This window comes from Drosophila rhopaloa, unplaced genomic scaffold (genome assembly GCF_018152115.1).
Source record: "Drosophila rhopaloa isolate 14029-0021.01 unplaced genomic scaffold, ASM1815211v1 contig_160, whole genome shotgun sequence".
Lineage (NCBI taxonomy): Eukaryota > Metazoa > Arthropoda > Insecta > Diptera > Drosophilidae > Drosophila > Drosophila rhopaloa.
In genome coordinates this window covers 458325-485102 of record NW_025335040.1, presented here as the reverse complement: position 1 = coordinate 485102, position 26778 = coordinate 458325, and the positions used below count along the sequence as shown (strand labels likewise).

The window sequence follows — 26778 nt, the reverse complement described above, 5'->3', positions numbered from 1 at the left end:
AACAAGTAGCACTCTAAAACTAACGGAACTTTCCCTCTTTTCCATTCCTTACATTTCATTTTGTATGACTGGAAAAATTATAAGAGACATGCAAAAAAATATTAGATTAGTTGAGGTCCGCTCCTGAAATGACGGCCCTTCTACCCTATCCTCTATAGCTTTCCCATCTGCTCTTGTCGGCATTAACAACTCCCCGTCATCGATCTCTGTTCCAACTATTCTAAGCTATGCTTTTTTCCCCATCACCCGAGCAGACCATTATGGAACCTCTCTCTCCGGTTCACGTCTCGAATAACACAATTTTCGGCAGCTTTCTTAACCTGCGTTGCACATTCGAAATAACTTTCCAACGGCCACAAACGAAAAAATTAAAGGGCACACACTTTAAACTGGGGTATATTAGGCAGACGAGGGCTCTTGTATGGCTTTGAGTCGGTTAGCCGCTTATTGTATTTGCTGCTTATCGTACATTGTATTGAACGCCTTTTCATTTTTTTCTAGTCGATTTTTCCGCTCACTTTTGACTTTCTACGCCTTTTCTGACATAACCCGTCTGTCTAAGGGCCTTTAACACATTCCAATAAAGGCAGTTTCCGTCGACGTCTTATCCGCTCGCGTGGTAAAAGACTAAAAAAGGTCTCTCTCTTTGCTTAGCATTTTTAAAAGAGTGTTTCAGAGTGTTTCGTATAGGCAATCATACGTGGACAGTTCCATATTCTCCCTTTAAAAGGAACCCAACTCCCAAGCAGTCACCAAAATCAAAACTAAAGGACGAGGATGGCTTATATTCTTTTATTATAACAAGGAACGAAAACAAAATAAAAAAAAATATACGGTTCAATTTTAAAATTGGCACACTAAGAAGTTGTGCTCTGCAGTCATTCTTTTGTGCCTCTAGCATGCGTAGCATGGCAGAGCTTTAAAGATATTATTTTAAAATCTGTTCACCTTAAACAAACACTAGTGAACTTTTAATCTGGAAAATTGGACCACTAAAAAGCAAACTTTAAAAAGAATAGTGAAAATGTTGAGAAACAAAATAGTAGGAAGTCAGATATAGTCAGATATAGTCAGCCGATCCCGGCCGTTCCGACTTATATACTGCGTGCAAAGGAACGAAGGGTGTGTGCAAAGTTCCGACTTATATACTATCTTCAATAAAAAGACAACTTTTGGGAAAGTTTCAAGCTTTAAAACGGAGGACTAGTTTGTGTAGAAACGGACGGACGGACGGGCAGACGGACAGACGGACGGACGGACGGTCCCCCCTGTGATGCTGATCAAGAATATAAATACTTTATAGGGTCGCAACCGTCTCCTTCACTGCGTTGCAAACTTTTGACTGAAATTAATACCCTATGCAAGGGTATAAAAGTGTGTAAAACAATATATTTCAAAGTTTTCAGTGCACAGTTTGCAGCACCGTGAATGAGACTTTTTGACCCTAAAAGGTATATATGTATATTCTTGATCAGAATCACTAGGTAAGTTGATCGAGCCATGTTCTGGCATGTTACGTCTATTATTAAACGATAAGCCTCGGACGACTTATACATCGTGAATAAATTAGTTAGTATCTCCGTGAAATTCCAAAGGAATTAAACGCGCAGAAGAAAATTAACAAAAAAGAAATGAAGTTTCTATCAGAAACCCCCGACTTAAGCTGCGATGCCCTTACACTTGTTATTACGATTTAATAATAGTCATCGAAATTTCTAATTAAAAGTCGAAATGTATCCCCTTGAATTTAAGTGGATGTTATGTATGTTGGAGTTATTAAAAATTCCGTTATTTCAACTGATCCTTTATAAAATTCAAGCGGAGTTATTCGATTTCGATTTTTCCATACATTTTGTGATTAAGCTTATCAATTTTTATAAGCTTAAAAGAGTATTTTTGCAATCGAAAGAAAACTATATTACTAGTTGTACATATAAAAAAATAAAGAAACTTTGTCGATTTGCATATAAATGTTCGGATATTTTGTTTATCACATCGCTCTCTATGATTTTGATTTCAATCATGCTAATCACATTTAAATCTGCACTATCTGTAGTTCATCATATCTTAAAATGTTATCTGATGGCGTTCACATTACAGCGATACCAAGCGCGCTAGGCTCATTTATTTTATAAAGGTTCTGTTGCCTTAATTAATATTTGGATTTCTCATCGTTTATTTATCCAGAAAATCAACCGGATCTAACACCATCGGGGTCCTTTTGGCAGCAACATGTGGCTACTCCCAGTAGTTCAACTCCATTCGATTCACCTTTTTATTCGGCAACACACGGCCTTGTCCAGACTCACCCCTCAATAAGTGCGAGCAATCCCGGCGCCGCTCCTCTAAACAGTAATAGTCTTGGGACTGGCATTCCAGCCTCAAGCATTGCTGGTAGTAAGCCATCCTTGACCGCTGGTAGCGGGTACCTAAACTCACGCGGAAGTCTGCCAACCTCTGCTCGTTATCCAGCTAATAAGGTCACAGGCACCGTGGTTGAACCCAATCCAAAGTCTCCATTTCGTCACTTAGACTTCTCAACCAGCGCAACTGCTGAGCTGCGTCGCAATCCTGCCCTATCTGCTCCGGATGAATGTGCTCGTGCTTGTCGCGAGGGCGAGCCTCCGAGAATTTGCTATTATCACTTTACGTTGGAGTACTACACCGTATTGGGCGCGTAAGTATAAAATTACCTTATATTTTCGAACAAAAGACAACATTTTAGAACACTAGTTTCCTAAATATAATTTAAAAAAATGCTCCCTTACCATTTTTGGTACAACTAATTAGAAATAATTATAATCATTTGCTAAATAATTTTTATTATACCCTTGCAGAGGGTATTATAATTTCATTCAAAAGTTTGCAACGCAGAGAAAGAGACATTTCCGACCCTATTCTTGATCAGCATTAGTAGGAGAGTCGGTCTAGCCATGTCCGTCCGTCCGTCTGTCCATCTGTCCGTCTGCCCGTCTGTCCGTCAGTCTGTCCGTTTCTACGCAAACTAGTCCCTCACTTTTAAAGCTCTCTGCTTGAAACTTTTCCAAAAGTTGTCTTTCTGGTAGTATATTGCAGGTAGTATATAAGTCGGAACGAGCCGGATCGGGCGACTATATTATATAGCTCCCATAGGAAGCGTGAAGCGTTCAAAATTACATGTGAAGACATCATGATAATTTTGCTGTTATCCGGAATCAGCCAAGACAAATCAGAAAGGCGGAATCAGAAAGACAAACTCTTCGATACATTTTTGATTAAACGACAAATGTCGGTGTCCTTTACTCCTCAGCAAAGCATGCCACTCAGCCTGCATGTTATATGCATTCCGGCCATGATGAGTCTGACTAGTGTATCATGGTAGGCTACTTACTAATAGCAAGGATATATAGATAATATTTTCCAAAGTCAAGAAAAGTAATGGAAAGCTTCTGAGAACGTTTATCAATACTTTGCTGATTCTTCATGTAACTCAGGTAATAAGTGACGTTGAAAATAAGTTATGATTCGTAGGTCCCTGCGCACTATCAAGCTGCTTCACAGGAATACCTGCTAATATAAAGGAAGCGCCAAATTCTTGGATGAGTTTGAATTGGTTTTAAATGGGTTTTCGGAGTAAAACTAGAAAAACACGGCTATTGTAAACCATTTAAACCCAGGTTAGTTGCGACATGTAGCGCGCAGTTGATTGGAATCGATTGCCTTGAAACGTTTTTTGCGGTAGTCAGATACTCTTCTGTCAAGATGATATTGGCGCTTGAAGTGATGTATAAGTGGTTCCTGCATCAAATGTATGTCCCATTTGCGAAATTAAAAAATGCTTTGTTTGAGCAAGTTTTCATGAACCAATAGGAGGGCTTCACTAGAGTTGGCGAACCGAGTAAAGTTCTAAGGCTGAAGAAGTCGCTTTATGACTTATAGCAAAGCGGCAGAGAATATAATTCCAAACTGGATCCATCGACTAGCCTTTACTTCGTTTTTCAGTAAGTCTCGTGTTATATAAATATCATATATATTTTTTGACGATATTTTAGTGGCATTCTCATCAAAAGATGAATTGAATGAATTAAGCATTTGTTGCATATCGGCCATTCTATTAGCTGAGTAGGAGATCCAACTTGGATAAGTGTTGGAAATCAGAGTGAAGTCTTTTTAAAAAGCTTCCAATCGCTTAGAGGTTCCTTGATGTGTTTGGATATCACAACAGGGCCACATATTCTTTGTTTCGCTGAAAAATAATTTACGTTCGTTACAAAACTACAAACAAAACTTCGTTCTACATTTTTCTTCTCTAGATTTTTACAATGTCTTAGTATTTAAACTTAATGTCCTTTTAACTTTATGTCCTTTTCGGTGCAGCTTCTTATAGCTAGCAACATAAACTTTAGTTCCAATATTTATCAAGTCCACTTCCGAAGGAAAACTAGAAATGACCTAAGTGATTCCATATGAAACAATCTGCATTTTTTTAACACGAAAAATATATTTTGATACAGTAGCCAAATACAATTAATTTTTAAAAATTTTGAGACGTTTAGGAACCTTTTAAATATATTATATAACAGCAGTCTATTGAAATTTGTGCACAAAAATAAAAATAACCATTCGAAGAAACATTTCGTATTTTTTTTTTTATTTTAAACTAATGCGTTTTTAAGCCTTTTCTTTGATTAAAACGTTTTAAAAACATTGTTTTCGGTTCGGTTGGCAATTACATACAAAGTGAAAAAAACAATTCTGTAGTGGCTGGTGTTAGACAAGGACAAAAGTACAAGTTGGCAAAATAAAAATTCTACCTTCTAATTACAAAATGGAAATTTCTTGACGGTTAAAAAAAGTTTTACATAGCCTGCAGAAAAGTAATAAGCGATTAGTTCTTTTTATACCCTTGCAGAGGGTATTATAATTTTGGTCAAAAGTGTGCAACGCACTGAAGGAGACATCTCCGACCCTATAAAGTATATATATTCTTGATCAGGATCACCTCCTGAGTTGATATAGCCATGTCCGTCTGTCCGTCTGTCTGTTTCTACGCAAATTAGTCTCTCAGTTTTAAAGCTATCGAGTTGAAACTTTGCACACACCCTTCTTTCCTTTGCACGCAGTATATATGTCGGAACGGCCGGGATCGGCCGACTATATCCTATAGCTGCCATATAACTGATTGATCGGAAATGCCATAACTTTGGTGTTTGTAAAGTTAGGAAGTTGGAATTTTCTATGGATTTTATATTTGGCCAATCAATCCGACCTACTAAATTTCATAAGGATCGGCCGACTATATCTTATAGCTGCCATATAACTGATTGATCGGAAATGCCATAACTTTGGTGTTTGTAAAGTTAGGAAGTTGGGATTTTCTATCGGTTTTATATTTGGCCAATCAATCCGACCTACCAAATTTCATAAGGATCGGCCGACTATATCCTATAGCCGCCATATAACTGATTGATCTGAAATGCCATAACTTTGATGTTTGTTAAGTTAGGAAGTTGGGATTTTCTATGGGTTTTATTTTTGGCCAATCAATCCGACCTACCAAAGTTCATAAGGATTGGCCGACTATATCCTATAGCTGCCATATAACTGATTGATCTGAAATGCCATAACTTTGGTGTTTGTTAAGTTAGGAAGTTGGGATTTTCTATGGGTTTTATTTTTGACCAATCAATCCGACCTACCAAAGTTCATAAGGATCGGCCGACTATATCTTATAGCTGCCATATAACTGAACGATTGGAAATGCTATAACTTTGGTGTTTTTAAAGTTAGGAAGTTGGGATTTTTTATGAGTATTAAGAATGCATCATATGAATAATTTTGGAGAATATAATTTACAGAGTATTCTGCAAGGGTATATCAACTTCGGCTCCGGCCGAAGTTAGCTTTCCTTTCTTGTTTTAATTATGCTAGTTAGGTTTAGTTGGCTGCCCTTCGAGTTATATTCTTTCTGTTTAATAAATGTTTTCCCCGATCTTTTTAAAGGAGCCCCAGAACAAATTTCTTTGCATTGTAAAAACGAACAAACAATTTGAACAAAAGGAAAAAAATTAAAAACGGTTTGATATTTTTACTAGATAAAAAAAATTGTATTTATCAAAACCTGATCTTATACTTATAACTCTTCTGATCACCTGGAAGGGTGGTGAGTTTTCCCCGGTAGTGAGGAATATTTTATTCCTATGTTTCATTGAGTCATAGTAGTCTTCATTCTTTCTTCCTTTTTCTAAACGGCTAGTCCTAGAACGGCTTCTTGGACTGTCTCTTAGAGCAACAGCCATGATCATAAATCGTCAGCATGCGTATACAAAGCTAAAGTTTACCGAAACGACGTTCTTGGCCTCCATATGGCGAAGTCCCTTTACCATACGGAACTTACACAAGCTTCTGTTCTCTTTTTGTTCCCGATATGTTTCATATATGTTCCCGATGTTTGAATAATAGTTATACCCGTTATTCGTAGAGTAAAAGGGTATATTGTATTCGTGCAAAAGTATGTAACAGCTAGAAGGAAGCGTTTCCGACCCTATAAAGTATATATATTCTTGATCAGGGTCACTAGCCGAGTCGATATAGCCATGTCCGTCTGTCCGTCTGTCTGTCCGTATGAACGCTGAGATCTCGGAAACTATAAAAGCTAGAAGATTGGCATTTTGCATGCAGATTCTAGGAGTTCCTACGCAGCGCAAGTTTGTTTCAAAAAGGTGCCACGCCCCCTTTAACGCCCACAATCGCTAATATACGATTTTAAAAATTTAAATATTTAGTAAAAGTAAAAATGCAGTTTTATTGTTTTTATCAATACCTATCGAAATGTAGAAGAAATTTTTCAAATCGGACCATGCGTTAAAAAGTTATGCGTGATCAAAGTTTCTATCTCCATCTCCCTCGCACTCCCTTTACCTGAGTAACGGGTATCTGATAGTCGGGGCACCCGACTTTAGCGTTCTCTCTTGTTTTAAAATAGTTTGCAATGTGGTATTCTCGCTCTTCCGCTGACCGGTCTTTATTAACCGTTAGGGACTATTTCTTGCTTTTCGAAAAGAGGTTGTAATCTCCCAGATTAAATGTTTAGCAAGTCCAAACAGTCTCACAGTCGTGGGGTCAGCAATAAAGGCACCCCAACTCTAGCAAATGGCAATATAGTTTGAGCTGCGAAGCTCTCAAATATCTCTTTTCCCGTCAGATTTATTTGACTTTCAGGCGGTGTGATTTTTTCAAAGAGGTTTTTCGGTCTTATCTAGCCCTGATTCTACCTCTTAAAGGCTAAGGCTTAATGTCCATTTTCACTTTTTGTTCTACAAAGTTAAAGATTTTAATTTATAATATGCGCTTTTTTAATTGCAACGTCTACATTTTTTGCTTTGATAGAAGTACGGAAACCTTACAGTGGTTAATCTTTATTTGAAGAAAGATCTGAATGGCACTTAAAGCATATTTTTATATTCTTGCAGAGGGTATTTCTACGCAAACTAGTCCCTTAGTTTCAAAGCTATTTGGATGAAACTTTGACAAAAGGGTTCCTTCCGTTGCAGGTAGGAAATAAGTGTAACAGCAGCAGGGGTATATCAACATCGGCCTGCCAAAGTTAGCTTTCTTTCTTGTTTTATTCATTTTCTGCCGGTTTTGGTATATCAGTCTTATTTTCCCTTAGTTGTCAGGACTTTTACTGTTCCTGGCAAGTCCACATAAATGGCATTTTTATTGCAGATATAATTTATGCGGCAGAGATACCATATTGGTTGACAATACCTTCACAGCGTTTTGCAGTTCCGCAGTTTAGTGTCGGAGATTTTATACGTTTAGCAATTTTTTTAGATTCTAGGCCCCTGTTCCGCCAACACTTCTGCGATGTTTTTGACCTCCAATTTTTTCTTAGAAGTTCCCAGATCTGCGATAACTGCGCGTGGAAGGCGACGAACCTTTGTTCGCCGGCGAGCGTTCGATCACTTTTGACACAATTTTAAGTCAAGCCACAGAGTCTACTACCTCCATATCCCTGCTAGCCAATTTTTCTGGCGTTCTAGGAAATTAAACTAATACCACGGCACTGCTCTTTCGCACGTTCGTTCGCTGAGCGTGAAAAAGATTTTCTTAATATTTGAAAAGAATACACCCGAAACAATTCCGATAAAAATTAGTTGTCCTCTAAAGACGACAATCAGGTACCTATTAATCTGTAAGCCAATGTCATTAAAAATAAAGCAATTCTTTTTTTTGTGTATTGATATCCCGCTAAAAAAATTACCATGTCTCTACAGACTATCAAGATCTGTGGGTACATAAGCATCATAAGCATTTGCAAGCTTAATCTCAACTCTTTTAGCTCCCGGAATCTCCATGTTCATACGCACGGACAAACTTAGCTGGCAGCTCCGATTTTGAATTATTTTTCTTAATGAAGCGGATAGTTACAATTTCATTGCATTAAATCATTTAAATAAAAATAATAAAAAAAGTCCTAAAATTTTGTTGTATTTTTAAATTTGAGAGATTTTATTTGTTATCAGGGAAAAAAATATAATTTGAGCCTTCATTGTGATAAGACGATCGTATAAAACGTCAATATATTAATTTTAATGTATACACACAAAAAAGAAACAATTTTGAAAATTTGTTATAACAATTTAATTTTTTTTTTATTCAGAGCTTGCCAAGTATGCACTCCAAACGCAACAAATACGGTTTGGAGTCATTGCCAGTGTGTATTAGCTGATGGCGTTGAACGTGGAATTTTGACTGCAAATCGTATGATACCCGGCCCGAGTATTCAAGTATGCGAAAACGATAAAGTTGTCATTGATGTGGAGAACCACATGGAGGGAATGGAAGTAACTATTCACTGGCACGGTATATGGCAACGTGGTTCGCAGTACTACGATGGTGTACCCTTCGTTACCCAGTGCCCCATACAGCAGGGTAATACCTTCCGTTACCAATGGACAGGCAACGCCGGGACACACTTCTGGCACGCTCATACTGGTCTTCAGAAACTAGATGGACTTTACGGTAGCGTCGTCGTTCGCCAGCCACCATCAAGGGACCCAAATTCTCACTTATATGATTTCGATTTAACAACTCATATCATGCTTATCAGTGACTGGTTGCACGAAGATGCTGCAGAGCGGTATCCCGGACGACTGGCGGTAAACACAGGCCAAGATCCAGAATCAATGCTGATCAACGGCAAGGGCCAGTTTCGCGACCCAAACACAGGCTTTATGACTAATACACCACTAGAAATATTCACAATTACACCAGGACGTCGATACCGCTTCCGGATGATTAATGCATTTGCTTCAGTGTGTCCAGCACAAGTAACGATTGAGGGTCACGGCATGACGGTTATAGCAACCGATGGTGAGCCTGTCCATCCGGTTGATGTCAACACAATTATTTCATTTTCAGGTATGTACCATTTTAAACAAAAACATAGTGTTCTACTGATATTAAGCCCCTTCCAAGAATATATAATGAATTTAGCACCACGGATTTGTCGTGAGATATTGTTTTGTATCGCCAATTCAAGTTAAAATGCACTCGTTATGTAATAACTACAAGGTATATAAAAGTCGGCTTGCCGAAGTTTGCTTAATTTCTTGTTGTATTTTAATTCGGAACCATTCAGAGAAACACATAAAAATCAAGAAGAGAAGCAAACTTCGGCAAGCCAGGGTTTATGTACCCTTGCTGTTATTACAAAACGACTACATTTCGATTTCTATGCCTATATTTCTAAAAACAATGAAGCTTTGCCAATTTTGTGCTGCATTTTGCCATCGTTTCTATGGCATGTTGTCCGATTTTGACAAAACTAAAAGCGTAGTTCTGATATAGTAAATAATTACTATATATCAAAGGAATATTTTGATAAATAGAAAAACAGCAGTGGTGCTCAGCCCATAAGCACGCGGGTTTTTGTTTTGTTTTTGTATTGTCAGAAGGCATGCCTGCGGTCACTCGCCTATCTTACATTGGGCACTAGTGGATTCTTCTTTGTGTCGCTGTCTATAACAGATGAGAGCGAGCTAAGCCAACAACTCACAATGCAAATTGTTGTTGTCTTGCTCTCGACTCTTCACTGACACCTTTCCTTGCTACGTTTTTGATAGAACTTTTGATTTTGGTTGTGGACCAGCGACGCGTTCATTTCGTTTGATAAGTGTTGATAAAATTAATGATACATTGGATTACTTCGCAATAAATTTGAAATTTTAAAAATCAATGCCTTATTTGCCACAAGGTTATGTTGCACGAAAAAACATTTTTTTTGTAAATAAAATCATTTGTTAGAATCAAACGTGTTTCTTTCTCTCAGTATTCATCTTGCAGCAATAAAACGGCGTCGATACATGTCTGCGTGTTTTTATACCCTTGCAAGGCCTTGCAGAGGGTATTATAATTTTGGTCAAAAGTGTGCAACACAGTGAAGGAGACATCTCCGACCCTATAAAGTATATATATTATTGATCAGGATCATCTCCTGAGTTGATATAGCCATGTCCGTCTGTCCGTCTGTCTGTCCGTCTGTCTGTTTCTACGCAAACTAGTCTCTCAGTTTTAAAGCTATCGAATTGAAACTTTGCACACACCCTTCTTTCCTTTGCACGCAGTATATATGTCGGAACGGCTGGGATCGGCCGACTATATCCTATAGCTGCCATATAACTGATTGATCGGAAATGCCATAACTTTGGTGTTTGTAAAGTTAGGAAGTTGGGATTTTCTATGGGTGTTATATTTGGCCAATCAATCCGACCTACCAAATTTCATAAGGATAGGCCGACTATATCCTATAGCCGCCATATAACTGATTGAACGGAAAAGTTGGGATTTTTTATGAGTATTAAGAATGCATCATATGAATAATTTTGGAGAATATAATTTACAGAGTATTCTGCAAGGGTATATCAACTTCGGCTCCGCCCGAAGTTAGCTTTCCTTTTTTGTTTTTATTCGTGTTGGTAAGGGCACTGCTGCAAGGCAATTTTGAGCACCCCTGATATAGATCATTCGGTCAAAGAAACGTATAAAATACCATTAGGTCATTTTGGTTAGCTTTACTGCAGTAAGGGTAAACTATAATCATAGTTGTCATATGTAAGTGGTAAATTTTAAAATCATCAATCGGCAACTATATAAATATGCTTTTTAAAACGTAACAATCAATGTTGTTCAATGTTGCGCTTGGTCATTTTCTTAGTTTTACACTCTTACAGCTTTTAACATATATAATGTTTCGCACACTTTAAAGACAGTTACACATAAAAGGTACAGGAACTTATATCGGTAAAAGATACAGAGTTCCCAGTTTTCCGATTCTGATTTCAACATTAGCTGTTTTTGAAATCAAACAAAATACTGCCGATTTGAATTTCAAATATTTCATTTCCATTTCATTTAATACTCATTACATACGGCTACTGTTTCCTTGATGTCAGCAAAAAACAATTTATTTAAACTATTTGTTATCAGAGTTTGAAAAACTGATAGCTGTTATGGTGAGCTCGACAAACCGTTCAAATAAAAGCAAAGCAAGACAAGAAAGGAAAGCTAACTTCGGGCGGAGCAGAATACTCTGTAAATTATATTCTCCAAAATTATTCATATGATGCATTCTTAATACTCATAAAAAATCCAAACTTCCTAACTTTAATAACACCAAAGTTATGGCACTTCCAATCATTCAGTTAAATGGCAGCTATGAGATATAGTCGGCCGATCCTTATGAAATTTGGTAGGTCGGATTGATTGTCCAAAAATAAAACCCATACTTCCCAACTTCCTAACTTTACAAACACCAAAGTTATGGCATTTCCGATCAATCAGTTATATGGCAGCTATAGGATATAGTCGGCGGATCCCGTTCCGACATATATACTTCGTGCAAAGGAAAGAAGGGTATGTGCAAAGTTTCAATTCGATAGCTTTAAAACTGAGAGACTAGTTTGCGTAGAAACAGGCAGACGGACAGACAGACGGACAGACGGACATGGCTATATCAACTCAGGAAGTGATCCTGATCAAGAATATATATATTTTATAGGGTCGGAGATGTCTCCTTCACTGCATTGCAGTGAGTTCTTACCAAATTTTGTAAAAATATTTTTGAAAGACAATTCTGAAGAAAAGTTTAGTAGCCCCTGCTAAGTGTATGAACAAATAATTTGTATGACTTAATTCATTTTATACTATACAACAAAACGAAATTACTTTACATTTTAGGTGAGCGCTACGATTTCGTTATAACCGCGGATCAACCTGTTGGTGCATATTGGATACAGCTACGTGGTCTTGGTGAGTGTGGTATTCGTCGAGCTCAGCAACTGGCTATTCTGCGGTACGCTCGAGGACCTTATCAGCCTGCCTCCGTGGCGCCAACATATGATGTGGGAATTCCACAAGGTGTGGTAAGTATCAGTTCGGTTAAAAATACCAATAACATAAAAAAAATGAATCTGTTTTCTAAAAATAAATCAACAGTTATACCGAAAATTTAAAACACAATTTTGCTCAGGTTTCTTTCTTAACTTATTGTATAAAATCATTACGAAAAGAATATGTCTTCAAAACAGCATAAACACCAATATAAACACAGGCACAGTGGATTTTTACGCAAATACTTACTAATTTTATTATGTTAATAATCGATACTGCGTTTAATATTTTCTATAATTGAATCGTTGAATGTTCAAATATGACCAACACTTTTAGCACCAATAGCACCCCCCGCCATCATAATTGGTCTTAAATAGTTGTATGAGTACTTAATTTAGGTAATTACATCTACTTTAATATTCTGAGTTGCAAAATAAAAGATTCAAGATGGCGGATCCAATATGGCGGAAAAAGCAAAAAAATGTGCTTGAATTCACTTAAAACTTCACTGGGGGTTTTTAGGATCGCTTAAGAGCACAAAAAAATCCCATGTAATAAGTTTTATTAAAATTCGATATGATTTTCGAAATCAGTCGCCATATTGGATCGGCCATTTGGAATATTAAAAATCTGATGTCAGATTCGTGTTCAGCGACCCTAAAACCATTGAGTAAAGTTTTAAGTGAAGTTTTAAGTGAATTCAAGCACATTTTTTACATTTTCCGTTAAGACCAATTATGTGGGCGGGGGTCATACGTTGGCGTGGAATGCCCCATATATAAAATTGAGTAAGCTGTATTTGGTGCTAACTGATAATTGAATAGGCCATGTTTGTATAAATGTATAGTAAGCACCTATAACTGAATGACCTCATCTTTAAGAAAACTAGGTAAGACGGCAGTAGAGCATGAACCGTGGAAGTGGATATTTTTCTCCCAATAGTGGATTCAGTCCCCTCAATCTATCTAACCAAATCTGCAGATTTATTTTCGGCTTAGCTATAATAGGCTCTGTAACAATTTTACTTGTTTGGCTATGACGGTACTTGAATATAAAATATCTAAAAAATAGAATGATCCTAATTTTGCTTAACTTATGGCCCCGCTTAAAATATTACAGCATAGAAACTATTGCCTTTTGTCTGAAATTCAAACCCGACTCTTCAATTCAGCCCTTTCAAGTACCCATAGCATATTTTATAATAATGGTATACATTTATACAATTCAGCTGTCCTTGCTGTTAATAATGATACTATGTTATTTTTGTTTAGCCTTAGTGTTGTTTTTCCTGATTTTGTTAGTTTTATTTGAAAATCAAAACAAAGAGCAGCCGAAAACAGTGTAAACAGTAGTTTTGCTTCATTTCGTTAGCTCCGTTATCTATAGTAATCTCGACAGATCCAAGAAAACCCGTAAATATATGAAAACCAGCCGAAGAGTATTTTTAAAGAATTGGTATCAAGAACAACAATTATATTTGTACTTGTATCAGAATATTGTCGACCAATTGTAGAATAATGGCCCAAAAAAACTAACAGAATCGTACGCCGCTCTAACTAACTCCAATTTTACCAATCACTAGTTCCCTATGCTAGACCTATGCAATGAAACGGAGTTTCACTCTTAACTCGATAATTCCACAAAATGACGTTGTGTGGACTCAGCCTTAGCCCAATGTGGGCAGAATAATCCAGTTAAAAATCAATAAATAGGAAACACAACGCAGGGATTACTGGAACGTATTACGGAAGCGAATTAACAGTGTTGGGCACTACCTAAATAGTTATACCTAGGTTCGTACCTAGGTAACAAAATGTGGTAACTTTTACCTTACCTATTTTTATTTATATCCGTATAAAAACAGCAGAAACTTAGAGAAAAGCTTGTTCACCCCAAACGATAAACATTTTTTTATAAATTTATATTATTGTACATTTTTTTTACATACTTGGAAAAGTATGTACCCTTTAACTTATCTAAGTTTATATATACTTTACCTATGTCAAAAAATCTAGAAACTTTCCCAACACTGCCTAATAACATTGCACTAATTTTGAGTATAACGATGGGAAGATGGTGAAAATCAAGTTTGTTAAGATCTTCTTTATATTTTAAAAGAAATACATATTAAATCAAAAATTCTTACATTTCCATTATTGGCCATAACATGTTTCAAATTAACATTCAACTATTTATACAAGGGTCCTTAAGTGTTTCTTATTGCATATTCTAGATGACCATGATCCTGTGCTATTCTCGTAACTAAGTTATGTCTCTTCAATGATTATATAGCGGTAATTGCGTTTCTGAACGAAATAATATAAATGAATAAGAAATCAGTAGTCTAGGTGAGGTCACTTGTTCTTCCGTGTGAGGATTTGCATCATTGTACAAACTGCTGCTCCGTCATTGTCATGGTCATCTGGTACAACTCTTAAGTCGTCTACGTATTCACCTTGCAGATGAATAACCAAGCCATCCATTTACGCTTTGAGACTGTATATGTGGAGAGCTGTTTTTTTTATAATTTCAACAAATTCGAAACAAATTTACCTGCTCCAGTACCCGGCATTTTAATTTAATTCAATTTGCGTTAACTTACATACATACGAGGGTGGTCCGATAAGTACTTAGCCTCCAAAAGAAAAACGAAAATTTTGGAAAAGTGGCGATTTATTTCTCAACATAATCACCGTTTAACTCGATACACTTGACCCAGCGATGCTCCAACTTCTTTAACCCGTCTGAAAAATACGTTTTCTCGAGGTCTGCAAAATAGGCCTCTGTGGCGGCGACGACCTCCTCATTCGACGCAAATTTCTGTCCAGCGAGTGACTTTTTCCAGTTTGGAAACAAAAAGAAGTCACACGGGGCCAAATCTGGAGAATATGGTGGATAGCGTAGCAGTTCGTAGTCCAATTCGACTAATTTGGCCTTGGCGAGACCGGAAGTGTGAGTCGGTGCGTTGTCATGATGGAAGAGCACTTCTTCCTTCGCCAAATGGGGCCGTATTTTCTGCACTTCGGCGGTGACTCGGCACAATAATTCGGCGTAGTACAGCCCCGTGACCGTTTTTGCCCTTTTCCAGGTAGTCGATATAGATCCCACCTTGTGAATCCCAAAAAACGGTGGCCACCATCTTTCCGGCCGATGGGACAGTTTTCGCCTTCTTCGGAACAGGTACGCCGGGTGAAGTCCACTGTTTCGACTGTTCCTTGGTCTCTGGTGTGTACCAGTGGATCCATGTTTCGTCGACGGTCACGAAACGACGCAGAAATTCCTTTGGATTGCGCTTAAACAGCGTCCAACACTGCTCTGAAGTGGTCTCACGGTTGCGTTTGTTGTCCTGAGTGAGCAAACGCGGCACCCATCGCGCCAACAGCTATCTTATGCCCAAAATTTCATGCAGGATATGACCCACGCGGTCTTTTGTCTCAGCTATCTCGCGTATCTTCAATCGGCGGTCTGCCTATACGAGATCGTGGATTTTTGTCACGTTATCCTCCGTGGTAGCCGTTTTCGGGGCACCGGGGCGTGGCTCATTAAAAACCGACGTGCGACCACGTTGAAACTCGTTAAACCAATTTTTGCGGTAGTGACGCCATCGAGCGATGAGGCTAAGTACTTATTGGACTGCCCTCGTAGTTGTTCATTTCGTTGTGTATGACAATTTTTTTTATTGATGCGCTCAAAATATACTAAATGTACTCTGTAAAGTCTAAATGCATAAAGTCTAGTACTCAGATTGAAAAACAAATTCGTCAGCGGAAAAACTATAATCTTTCTAGTGTGACAGTAATTCAGAGTTAGTCAGAACTGAGTGTGCTACGATTGTACTGTTAATCAGCTGGGTTTGTTGACAAACATTAAAAATAAAAAAAATTATATGCAGGAAATTGCTTCTTAAGGATATTGTAAAGTACCTCGGCAAGACGATTCTGCAGGTGTACAAAGTCATTAAAACACATTAAAATATAAATTTAAAAGTGTTTTTTTTTTATTTCTTTGGTAATTATTTAATAATTAAAGTTTATAGCTGACTAAATTTTTGCAGGGTATGTGTCATAAACAAAGTATTAAATTATAGTATTTAAAGTATAAATTATGCTCGAGAAGTTTAAATTATTGTGAATTAAATTATTATGAATAAAGGGAAATAAATGAAGTGGCAGATGTGATTAGAAAAATCCATTATTAACATAATTTAATTGATTGGTGTCGTTTATATTCGTTACTCGTAGATTAATATGGTCTACTGTAATCGTTGCAATGTCTGTCTGATAGATATGAGTGGATTAGTGCAGCGACACTTCCACCCCGAAGCCTGAATTTTCTTAAGCTGTAGTGTCACTGAAACCGATATTAGATTTTTTGTTAAAATTTTTTTGGAAGAGATTTATGTAACACATAAATAAGTTTTGTATTAAAAATATCTACCGTCGTATTCAAACAATTTTTTAATCCGAACATAAATAAAACGACAACCAATATGCATCACTTGTTTTTGGGGGTAGTGCGATAGAGTTTATGTAACGGGTACCTCAAAGTCGCAAAACACGACTATAGCGTTCTGTGTTGTAAATACGTTTTTAATAAGGTTAATACTTTTTGAATCACTTTATATTATTTTGTATATGAAAATCTATCTGTAAAACCCCCAACAGTTTTTATAACTATAATCAACTATTGTGTATTATATTTTTCTTAATCCCCAATATGTAAATTATCACCACAACCAAACCACTTAAACTTTGATTAATCGCACCTGTACATAAAAAACACAAAATACGATTATGTCTTACGACCGACAAAAACGTACAAAACTATTAAAAAGGTCATGAATCCTTTGGACGCTCAATGCAACCGTCAACGAAATGATGCAATATGTGTCAGCCAACTCAAAAACGCTCTTGAGATTGATCGTGGAATATTGGCAGAGAAGCCAGATGTGAAGATTTTCCTACCGTTCCGCTTCTTTGTATATCGAGCCGAAGATTTATTCCAACCGAACACATATAACAGATTTTTAGGTATGTAATGAAATACATTTTTTTAAACAAAATCATTAATCCGAAATATTTCAGTGGCACCCACCGGCGACCATGTAATTTCACTTATTGATGAAATTTCGTACCTATCGGCACCAGCGCCACTGACATCCCAGTACAATGATATTAACCCAGAACAATTTTGTAACGGAGACAATCGTCCTGCGGATTGTGGACCAAACTGCATGTGTACTCATAAAATTGACATTCCACTCAATGCAATTGTGGAAGTAGTTTTAGTAGATGAAGGTAACTGTTATTTTTTTATATTGTGTACTTAGTTACAAAATTGGAATTTTTTGCACATTCATTAATCTACAGTATGGTAAAAGTCCTTATGGCCAGATTAAAATTCGGCAAACCGACATCTATTAGAAAAGCTTACATTGATTTATAAAAGCTTTACTATAATTTTACCTGTTACTCCCTTTAAACATGCTGTAATCGCTTTTAATCTAAGAGCAACGGGAATAAAATTACTTGAAAAATTTTTGAATTGGGCCCGTGATTGATCCTTGAGTCGCAAGCCGAAGTTTATATACCCTTGCAGTTATTACAAATTGACTACATTTCGATTTCTATGCCTATAGTACTAAAATCAATTAACCTATGTCGATTTTGCGCTTCATGATATGATATTGCTATCCGATTTTAATTTAATCAAAACCGTAATTCCATAATATTTAAATATTATCAAATCTCAAAAACAAAAAAAAATACAACAAAGTTACAATTTTTTGAATTTTTTTTCCGATTATTCCAATGGGAGCTATATGATCGGCTCGTTCCGACATATATACTGCCTGCAATAGAAAGACAACTTTTGGGAAAGTTTCAAGCAGATAGATCTAAAACTGAGGGACTAGCTTGCGTAGAAACGGACGGATGGACAGACGGACGGACGGACATGGTTATATCGACTCTCCTGGTGATGCTGATCAAGAATATATATATATATAAACGTCTCCTTCACTGCGTTGCAAACTTTTGACTGATATTATAATACCCTCTGCTAGGGTATAAAAATTAAACTTGTATGCCATTGTTTCTTACAAAAAATTATCAGAAGCTTAAAAGAAATAAATAGTTTACTTAATAATTATTCTTTATGCAGTTCAACAGCCCAATTTGTCGCATCCCTTCCACTTGCATGGATACGGGTTTAGCGTCATTGGTATTGGTCGATCACCGGATTCTTCCGTGAAGAAAATTAATTTAAAGCATGCATTGGACCTAGACAGGCGCGGACTTTTACATCGACAGTATAATTTGCCACCGACTAAGGATACAATTGCAGTGCCAAACAATGGATACGTTGTGTTGCGTTTTAGAGCTGACAATCCCGGTAAGTTTAAATATAATTAACTTTTTTTTTGGTGTACCTTATTAAACATTATGTTTTCAGGATTCTGGCTCTTCCACTGTCATTTTCTATTCCACATTGTTATTGGAATGAATTTGATTTTGCAAGTCGGCACTAACGCTGATCTGCCACCCGTGCCACCAGGATTTCCAACGTGTGGCGACCACACTCCACCCATACCAATAAACTAAGACTAAACCGTGACGACACACTCCGAAAAGAAGCCACAGGGCAAGGCATTTAGAAAACGAGCAAACAAATTTCTTAGGAACTAAAAAAGACCTACATACTGATTGTACAGTTTGTAAAAATCTTAATCAATCACAATATATTTACGAAGATTGTATATATTTATGTAAAAATAGCACAAAGCACAATTTCCCCTTCCAGTAGTGAGCACACTGCCAACCTCCAATTGTATATTGACGGCAATATTCTGAGGAGTATTGACCATTTCCCTTGACTTTATCACCCAGGAGCGTACTATCAAATGTATATATGTAATAATATGTGTGTATTTGTAGAAACTACAAATTCAATACATTAATTTATTTTATGAAAAACACGTTAATTTTTCACTGTAATATAAAAACTGACTGCAAACAACCGATCACTCTTATTATATTTCTGCAAATTAATTTGAGTTGGCTAGATTGTAAACTTTGTAAACATCGTTTACTTACAGTTTTTTTATTTACAATAATATTGTGTTCAAAATAACAGTAGCGGGATAATGTAAAATATTTTAAAATCAATTGATATTTTTTACGATATATTTTTGTTTAAAAGTAAATTTGCAGCACAGTACAAGAAAATTAAATTTGGAGATAAAACAATTTCAAGAACAATTATTACTTAGCATACAGAATATTTTAAACATTTTTTTTAGGTACCAGAAACAAAAAAAATTCTACTTAATTAGAAACATACTCTTGATACTGCCATACGCGCACCACTTAAACAAAAATTTAAAATAAAAGGCCTGCTTCATTATTTTCAAAGTATATTAAAAACACAAAGTATGAACTGATCTAATATTTTGTACAGAAAAATAAAACCCTAAAATAGTTAATTTAATAAATATTTTCAGCTTCTTATACGAGCTTCGGTATTTGCAAATACAAATCAAGATTACGATCTAAACACAGTGGTTTATGAAAGCCAAATTTCATCTTACTAAAATTATACTATACTTTTTGGATAAAACATAAACATATTGTTTTGGATCGATAAAAAAAAACAACTGAGAAAAGATTGCGAAAATCGGAGCGCGCTTTATTCTTGAGATTAGATTTTGAATTTGTGAAACCTAAATTTGTGTGAAATATATTTCAGTATTTTCAGCTACTGGTTAAATTTGTTGTTCAACTCTCGTTATACACATTTGATTCAAATGTGGTTGTTTTGTCATCTAAATTTGTTTATAATTGTTAAATGTACATATGCTTACATATAAAATAAAAAAAGCAATTAATTATTAATATACTTTAAATTGCTTCAATAAATATTCTTATATCTAATGCCAAACTGAACTTATAACTTCTTGGTCGATACACCTAGCAGCAGCTGGTAAAAGTCAATTAACAAAACCTTGGTATTCAAACTCGAAATACATTGTTTTTTCCTATGTGTAAATTGTACTCTTTAACTTCTGGTAACAATATATTTTATATGTATGTATGTCTGTATGTATAATCCTTACAATAAATTTTAAAAAAATAAATGCAATCGTGTATATCTTATGCATCTGATAGTTTTAAAGCATTTATAGAAGAACACAGATATTTTGTAATGAATTACGCATATTTAATATTTGCTTATGTATTTTTACAATCGCACATAATAAGTATGACGCTATATAAATATGCACGGATTTTTCCCTTCATTTAATTCATATGTAACTTTCAATCCAAACCATAGATCCGTGATTCTAAAGTGTTCTGCCGTATTCACAGATTCTCAACCCTTTGGATGCCATTTGTGATCGTAAACGGCCAGATGCAGTTTGCGTTTCGAACTTAAAGAATGCGAAAAGGGTCGACAAGGGTGTTTTGGTTGAACGCCCTGATGTGAAAATCTTCTTACCTTTCAGATTTTATGTGTACGAGCCAAAAACTCTATTTATACCAAATACTTACAATCGATTTTTAGGTACGTGCATTCAAGTTGGTGACCAAAATACTAACCATTTCAGTGATTAACAATTTATTTTTATGTTTGCACTCGTATTTAATTGCTTAATGGGTATTAACCACTCCACGTCACTATCAACACGTTCCTCTACTTATAGTTGTGCCTAGTGGGGATCATCTGACATCTTTGGTCGATGAAATATCATACATATCACCACCGGCACCCCCTCTATCTCAAATCGATGACATACCGCCCGAATACTTCTGCAACGGGGACAATCGGCCGCCAAACTGTGGGCCAAACTGTGAATGCACACACATGGTTGACATACCTCTTGGAGCTATTGTTGAAGTTGTGTTGGTCGATGAAGTCCAGCAGGTGAATCTTAGTCATCCATTTCATTTGCATGGTACTGCTTTCTATGTGGTTGGACTGGGTCGATCGCCGGACAAGTCTATAAAAAAAATCAACTTAAAGCATGCTCTGGAGCTGGACCGAATGGGCATGCTTGAGCGTGATTTTTCTAATCCACCTCTTAAAGATACTATAGCCGTACCGAATAATGGTTATGTTGTTATGCGGTTTCGCGCAGACAATCCAGGTTATTGGCTTTTCCATTGTCACTTCCTTTTCCATATCGTCATAGGCATGAACCTCATCTTTCATATCGGAACACCAGCCGACCTACCACCAGTTCCGCCGCGATTTCCTACATGTGGCGACCATGTTCCGCCGGTTACTTGGTTCTAGTCCGTTGACTTAGATAGTAAGAACTGTAGTATAATTTTTAACTTAGTTTTTATTATTTATTAACATTTTACCTAGCTTAACCTAATTTAATCATGAATAAATTTTGTGTCTGCAAAATTTTTAAAAAAAAAATAATGCTGTAAAAAATATGTTTCATTCTCATAGCAATGATCAAGGATTAAAGTGTATGATTCTCCCAAGCAAAATGAATCAAACTTTCTTATAAACAGAAACTAATTAGCAATAACACATAAAAACGAATCGATTATAATTATATTTTTAATTTATAGTCGCTTCAGACGCTGATCATCTCATATCACTTATCGATGAGGTATCATACATATCGCCACCTTCCCCGATGCTGTCACAATATAATGACATTCCCCAAGACTATTACTGTAATGGGGATAATCGACCAGTAGATTGTGGCGAAAACTGTCAATGTACTCATAAAATCGATATACCCCTTAACGCAATAGTCGAGGTCGTGCTTGTGGATGAAGTTCAACAGATTAATATAAGCCACCCCTTTCATTTGCACGGTACTTCTTTTTATGTACTAGGACTTGGACGCTCCCCGGATACGCATATTAAACGCATGAATTTGAAACACGCTCTGGACCTCGATCAACGCGGCTTGTTGGAAAGACAGTACCTGAAACCTTCCCTGAAGGATACTGTTGCTGTACCAAATAATGGATATGCTATTTTACGATTTAGAGCAGATAATCCTGGATTTTGGCTTTTTCACTGTCATTTTCAATACCATATTGTAATAGGCATGAACTTGGTGTTTCAAATAGGTACTACTAATGATTTGCCTCCTGTACCACAAAATTTTCCTCGTTGTGGAAACCATCTACCCCCCATAATGACAGAGAGCCTACGCTAACAGAAATTTTCTGACCCTTGGATTCTGTTTTTTATGACCACTTTAGTACTTAGGTATTTTAAAAAATAACTATATAAAGGAAAGCTCAGAGACAATATCTTGTAATTTCATTCAATAAAATATATGTTTAGTGTAAATCTGTGTTTATCAGTGGTGTTTCAAAAATCTTTGACTATTTTTAAAGGCCTACGACTCGCCTAGCTAAAAATGTATGCTTGAGCAATAAAATTCGTCTTTCGCCTGGAAAGAATTTTGGGAGCTCCTAATTATATTATATTATTATATACGGGAGTCTTGAATGTCCCTTCTCGTTATCTCTATGGTTTCTGGATATGTAGGTTTGTCAAGTCGAGTGTACTCATCGTAATAAAAGCTTGCCCTCCCACTGGTTATACCCCGCTGTAAGCCCGGCACGTGTGAACTTAGCCGTGGTAAGTCCCGCTACTGCCAATGGCAACCGCATTCTGATTAAGGAACGGCCCCGTTTGACCTGCAGATTAACTTCCTGCGCCGCAGCCAATTTTTGCTGGAGGAACTGCTCACGGCCACCGCATATCACTTACGGATCGATTTTCTTGCGAATGAATACGTTGGCACCACCCACGAGGCCTTTTTCCACTAGCAAATTAACCCACTGTCTCTGAAGCACTGAGTAGGTTCGGTATGTAATTTCCCAGAATCACTGTTAAGCTTGGACAATTAACTATGTTATCCAATCGCCCTCGGCACGTAATAGCTACTAGTAGCTATCATTTCGTTACATACGATCTTGTTCTTAAAATCATTTAAGTCAAATGTGAGGTCAAAAAGAGAAAATGTGTAAATAATTCGATCACTTTTCATCCTTTACAACAAACAAAAACAAATACATTTGTGTATGAATATGAAACATTTACTTTTAGTTTCCAGAAAATTTAAAAATCTTCAAAAATTCTTTTAGTTTTTTTATTATTAACTTTAACCTTTTAAAACGAAGAAATAATTAAGTAATATACGTTATGGAAATTTTAGACGTTTGATAACTATATGAAAAACGGTAGCAATCAAATATAACATAACATAAATTTACATATGACCATCTGAAAGAGGATCGGTTTGACCTCATCTAATTCTTCCATAGCTGTCTAAGTTTGCACTTAGTCCTTGTCTACATCTAGAATCCTTTTTTCCGCTACTTATTTTTTGGATAAACATTGATTATGTTTCGGCCGAGTTTGTTTTAAAATCACAGAGAATTTTAGGCGCATTCAAAAATGCAGCGCTCTTGAGAGAAAAGTTCACACAGAGATCATTCGCTTATCCCTAAGGATAAATGGCGGTGTGCGTAACTCCTCAGATAAGGAGGTCCAATCCATATACGCGAGGGAGCAAGGTTGTATCAAGGCAAAGTTAAAATAGAGCCAGTGAGTTTCATAAACGTGAACATCTTCTATGAGGATTGTTAACGACATCTTGCCGTCGACACTCTACCACGGTAGTCTGAATCTGTTATTGAATCCCCCTTCACATTCTTGTGAGGTCCGTGTGCACATCTAGGGATTTCCTCACCTCCACCAGTTCACTCCCAGCCCGCCTTGTAGACGTCTATTACAGGTTCGGGCTTCCGATCCGCAGCATTTGAGGGATCCTTTCAGACTCTGCCGGGCCATTCTCTGGGCTTGCTGTGGTTATTATTATAGTCAACCAGTTCGAGCTTGGCTTCGTCAAACCAGTCTTTTGTTGAATTTTTATTATTAATATTAAGTATAGATGAAAAGTATATTGTGGAAGAATACAAGATTACTGCGAAGTTTCTCTATTCTGCTCTATTCTGCGTCGTTTTTCTGCTTCCGTTCTGCTGCTGTCGTCTCCGCTGAATGCCCCCTGTAAATCTCCTGTTCTGCTGTTCTGCTGCTCCTGCTGTTCTTGCTACTACTGCTGTTCCTGCTGTTATTCTGCTGATCTGCTACACAGTCTTACATACATTTGCACTTATTCATAGACGGTGGAATAGAGTACCGCCAGCTGCATCGCAAAGGTACATTTCTGAGACAAAATCTACGGTTCCTGTGCTCAAAGCTTTCTGGAAAAAAAACAAAAGCATATAATTATGTCAAAAACAATTCAAAAGGCTTACCAGTATCATTAGACAAAAAAGAAATTAAAATAACAGACTTAAATTAAAACAAGAAAGGAAAGCTAACTTCGGGCGGAGCCGAAGTTGATATACCCTTGCAGAATATTATGTACATTATATTCTCCAAAATTATTCATATGATGCATTCTTAATACTCATAAAAAATCCCAACTTCCTAACTTTAAAAACACCAAAGTTATGGCATTTCCAATCGTTCAGTTAAATGGCAGCTATACGATATAGTCTGCCGATCCTTATGAAATTTGGTAGGTCGGATTGATTAACCAAATATAAAACCCATAGAAAATCCCAGCTTCCTAACTTTACAAACACCAAAGTTATGGCATTTCCGATCAATCAGTTATATGGCAGCTATAGGATATAGTCGGCCGATCCTTATGAAATTTGGTAGGTCGGATTGATTGGCCAAATATAACACGCATAGAAAATCCCAACTTCCTAACTTTACAAACAGCAAAGTTATGGCATTTCCGATCAATTAGTTATATGGCAGCTATAGGATATAGTCGGCCGATCTCGGCCGTTCCGACTTATATACTGCGTGCAAAGGAAAGAACTGTGTGTGCAAAGTTTCAGTTCGATAGCTTTAAAACTGAGAGACTAGTTTGCGTAGAAACAGACAGACGGACAGACAGACGGACAGACAGACGGACAGACGGACAGACGGACATGGCTATATCAACTCAGGAGGTCATCCTGATCAAGAATATATATACTTTATAGGGTCGGAGATGTCTCCTTCACTGCGTTGCACACTTTTGACCAAAATTATAATACCCTCTGCAAGGGTATAACAAGAAAGGAAAGCTAACTTCGGGCGGAGCCGAAGTTGATATACCCTTGCAGAATACTCTGTAAATTATATTCTCCAAAATTATCCATATGATGCATTCTTAATACTCATAAAAAATCCCAACTTCCTAACTTTAAAAACACCAAAGTTATGGCATTTCCAATCGTTCAGTTATATGGCAGGATATAGTCGGCCGATCCTTATGAAATTTGATAGGTCGGATTGATTGGCTAAAAATAAAACCCATAGAAAATCCCAACTTCCTAACTTAACAAACACCAAAGTTATGGCATTTCCGATCGTTCAGTTATATGACAGCTATAGGATATAGTCGTACGATCCCGGCCGTTCCGACTTATATACTGCGTGCAAAGGAAAGAAGGGTGTGTGCAAAGTTTCAATTCGATATCTTTAAAACTGAGAGACTAGTTCGCGTAGAAACAGACAGACGGACAGACAGGACACGGACATGGCTATATCAACTCAGGAGGTGATCCTGATCAAGAATATATATACTTTATAGGGTCGGAGATGTCTCCTTCACTGCGTTGCACACTTTTGACCAAAATTATAATACCCTCTGCAAGGGTATAACAAGAAAGGAAAGCTAACTTCGGACGGAGCCGAAGTTGATATACCCTTGCAGAATACTCTGTAGATTATATTCTCCAAAATTATTCATATGATGCATTCTTAATACTCATAAAAATCCCAACTTCCTAACTTTAAAAACACCAAATTTATGGCATTTCCAATCGTTCAGTTATATGACAGCTATAGGATATAGTCGGCCGATCCTTATGAAATTTGGTAGGTCGGATTGATTGGTCAAAAATAAAACCCATAGAAAATTCCAACTTCCTAACTTTACAAACACCAAAGTTATGGTATTTACGATCAATCAGTTATATGGCGGCTATATGATATAGTCACCCGATCCGGCTCGTTCCGACTTATATACTACCTGCAATAGAAAGACAACTTTTGGGAAAGTTTCAAGCAGATAGCTTTAAAACTGAGGGACTAGTTTGCGTAGAAACGGACGGACGGACAGACGGACAGACGGACGGACAGACGGACATGGCTAGATCGACTCTCCTGGTGATGCTGATCAAGAATATATATACTTTATAGGGTCAGAAATGTCTCCTTCACTGCGTTGCAAACTTTTGACTGAAATTATAATACCCTCTGCAAGGGTATAAAAATTCCATTAAATTATAAAAATATAGTCGATTTAATAAAAATAGTTTTTCCAGCTCGAGGTCCACAATTAAAAAAATTTTA

General features: G+C 36.8%; 2 protein-coding genes across 2 annotated transcripts in view; both read left to right on the top strand.

The window, feature by feature from the left end:
* Nucleotides 1-20509, top strand: part of LOC108039034 (laccase-5) — a 28641-nt gene extending 8132 nt beyond the window's left edge. Inside the window, exons 2-8 of the mRNA XM_044457498.1 lie at nucleotides 2188-2677; nucleotides 8645-9405; nucleotides 12223-12407; nucleotides 17210-17405; nucleotides 17460-17672; nucleotides 18538-18768; nucleotides 18829-20509. Coding sequence (XP_044313433.1) covers nucleotides 2188-2677; nucleotides 8645-9405; nucleotides 12223-12407; nucleotides 17210-17405; nucleotides 17460-17672; nucleotides 18538-18768; nucleotides 18829-18977 — 2225 coding nt within the window. The 3' untranslated portion in view covers nucleotides 18978-20509. The remainder of the gene's footprint in view (nucleotides 1-2187; nucleotides 2678-8644; nucleotides 9406-12222; nucleotides 12408-17209; nucleotides 17406-17459; nucleotides 17673-18537; nucleotides 18769-18828) is intronic.
* Nucleotides 20510-20650: 141 nt separating this feature from the next.
* LOC108039033 (laccase-21-like) lies at nucleotides 20651-22046 on the top strand. The gene is made up of 3 exons (XM_044457500.1): nucleotides 20651-20683; nucleotides 20742-20937; nucleotides 21077-22046. The coding sequence occupies exons 1-3, from the start codon at nucleotides 20651-20653 to the stop codon at nucleotides 21667-21669; spliced, it is 822 nt and encodes a 273-aa protein (XP_044313435.1). The 3' UTR covers nucleotides 21670-22046.
* The last annotated feature ends 4732 nt before the right edge of the window (nucleotides 22047-26778 follow it).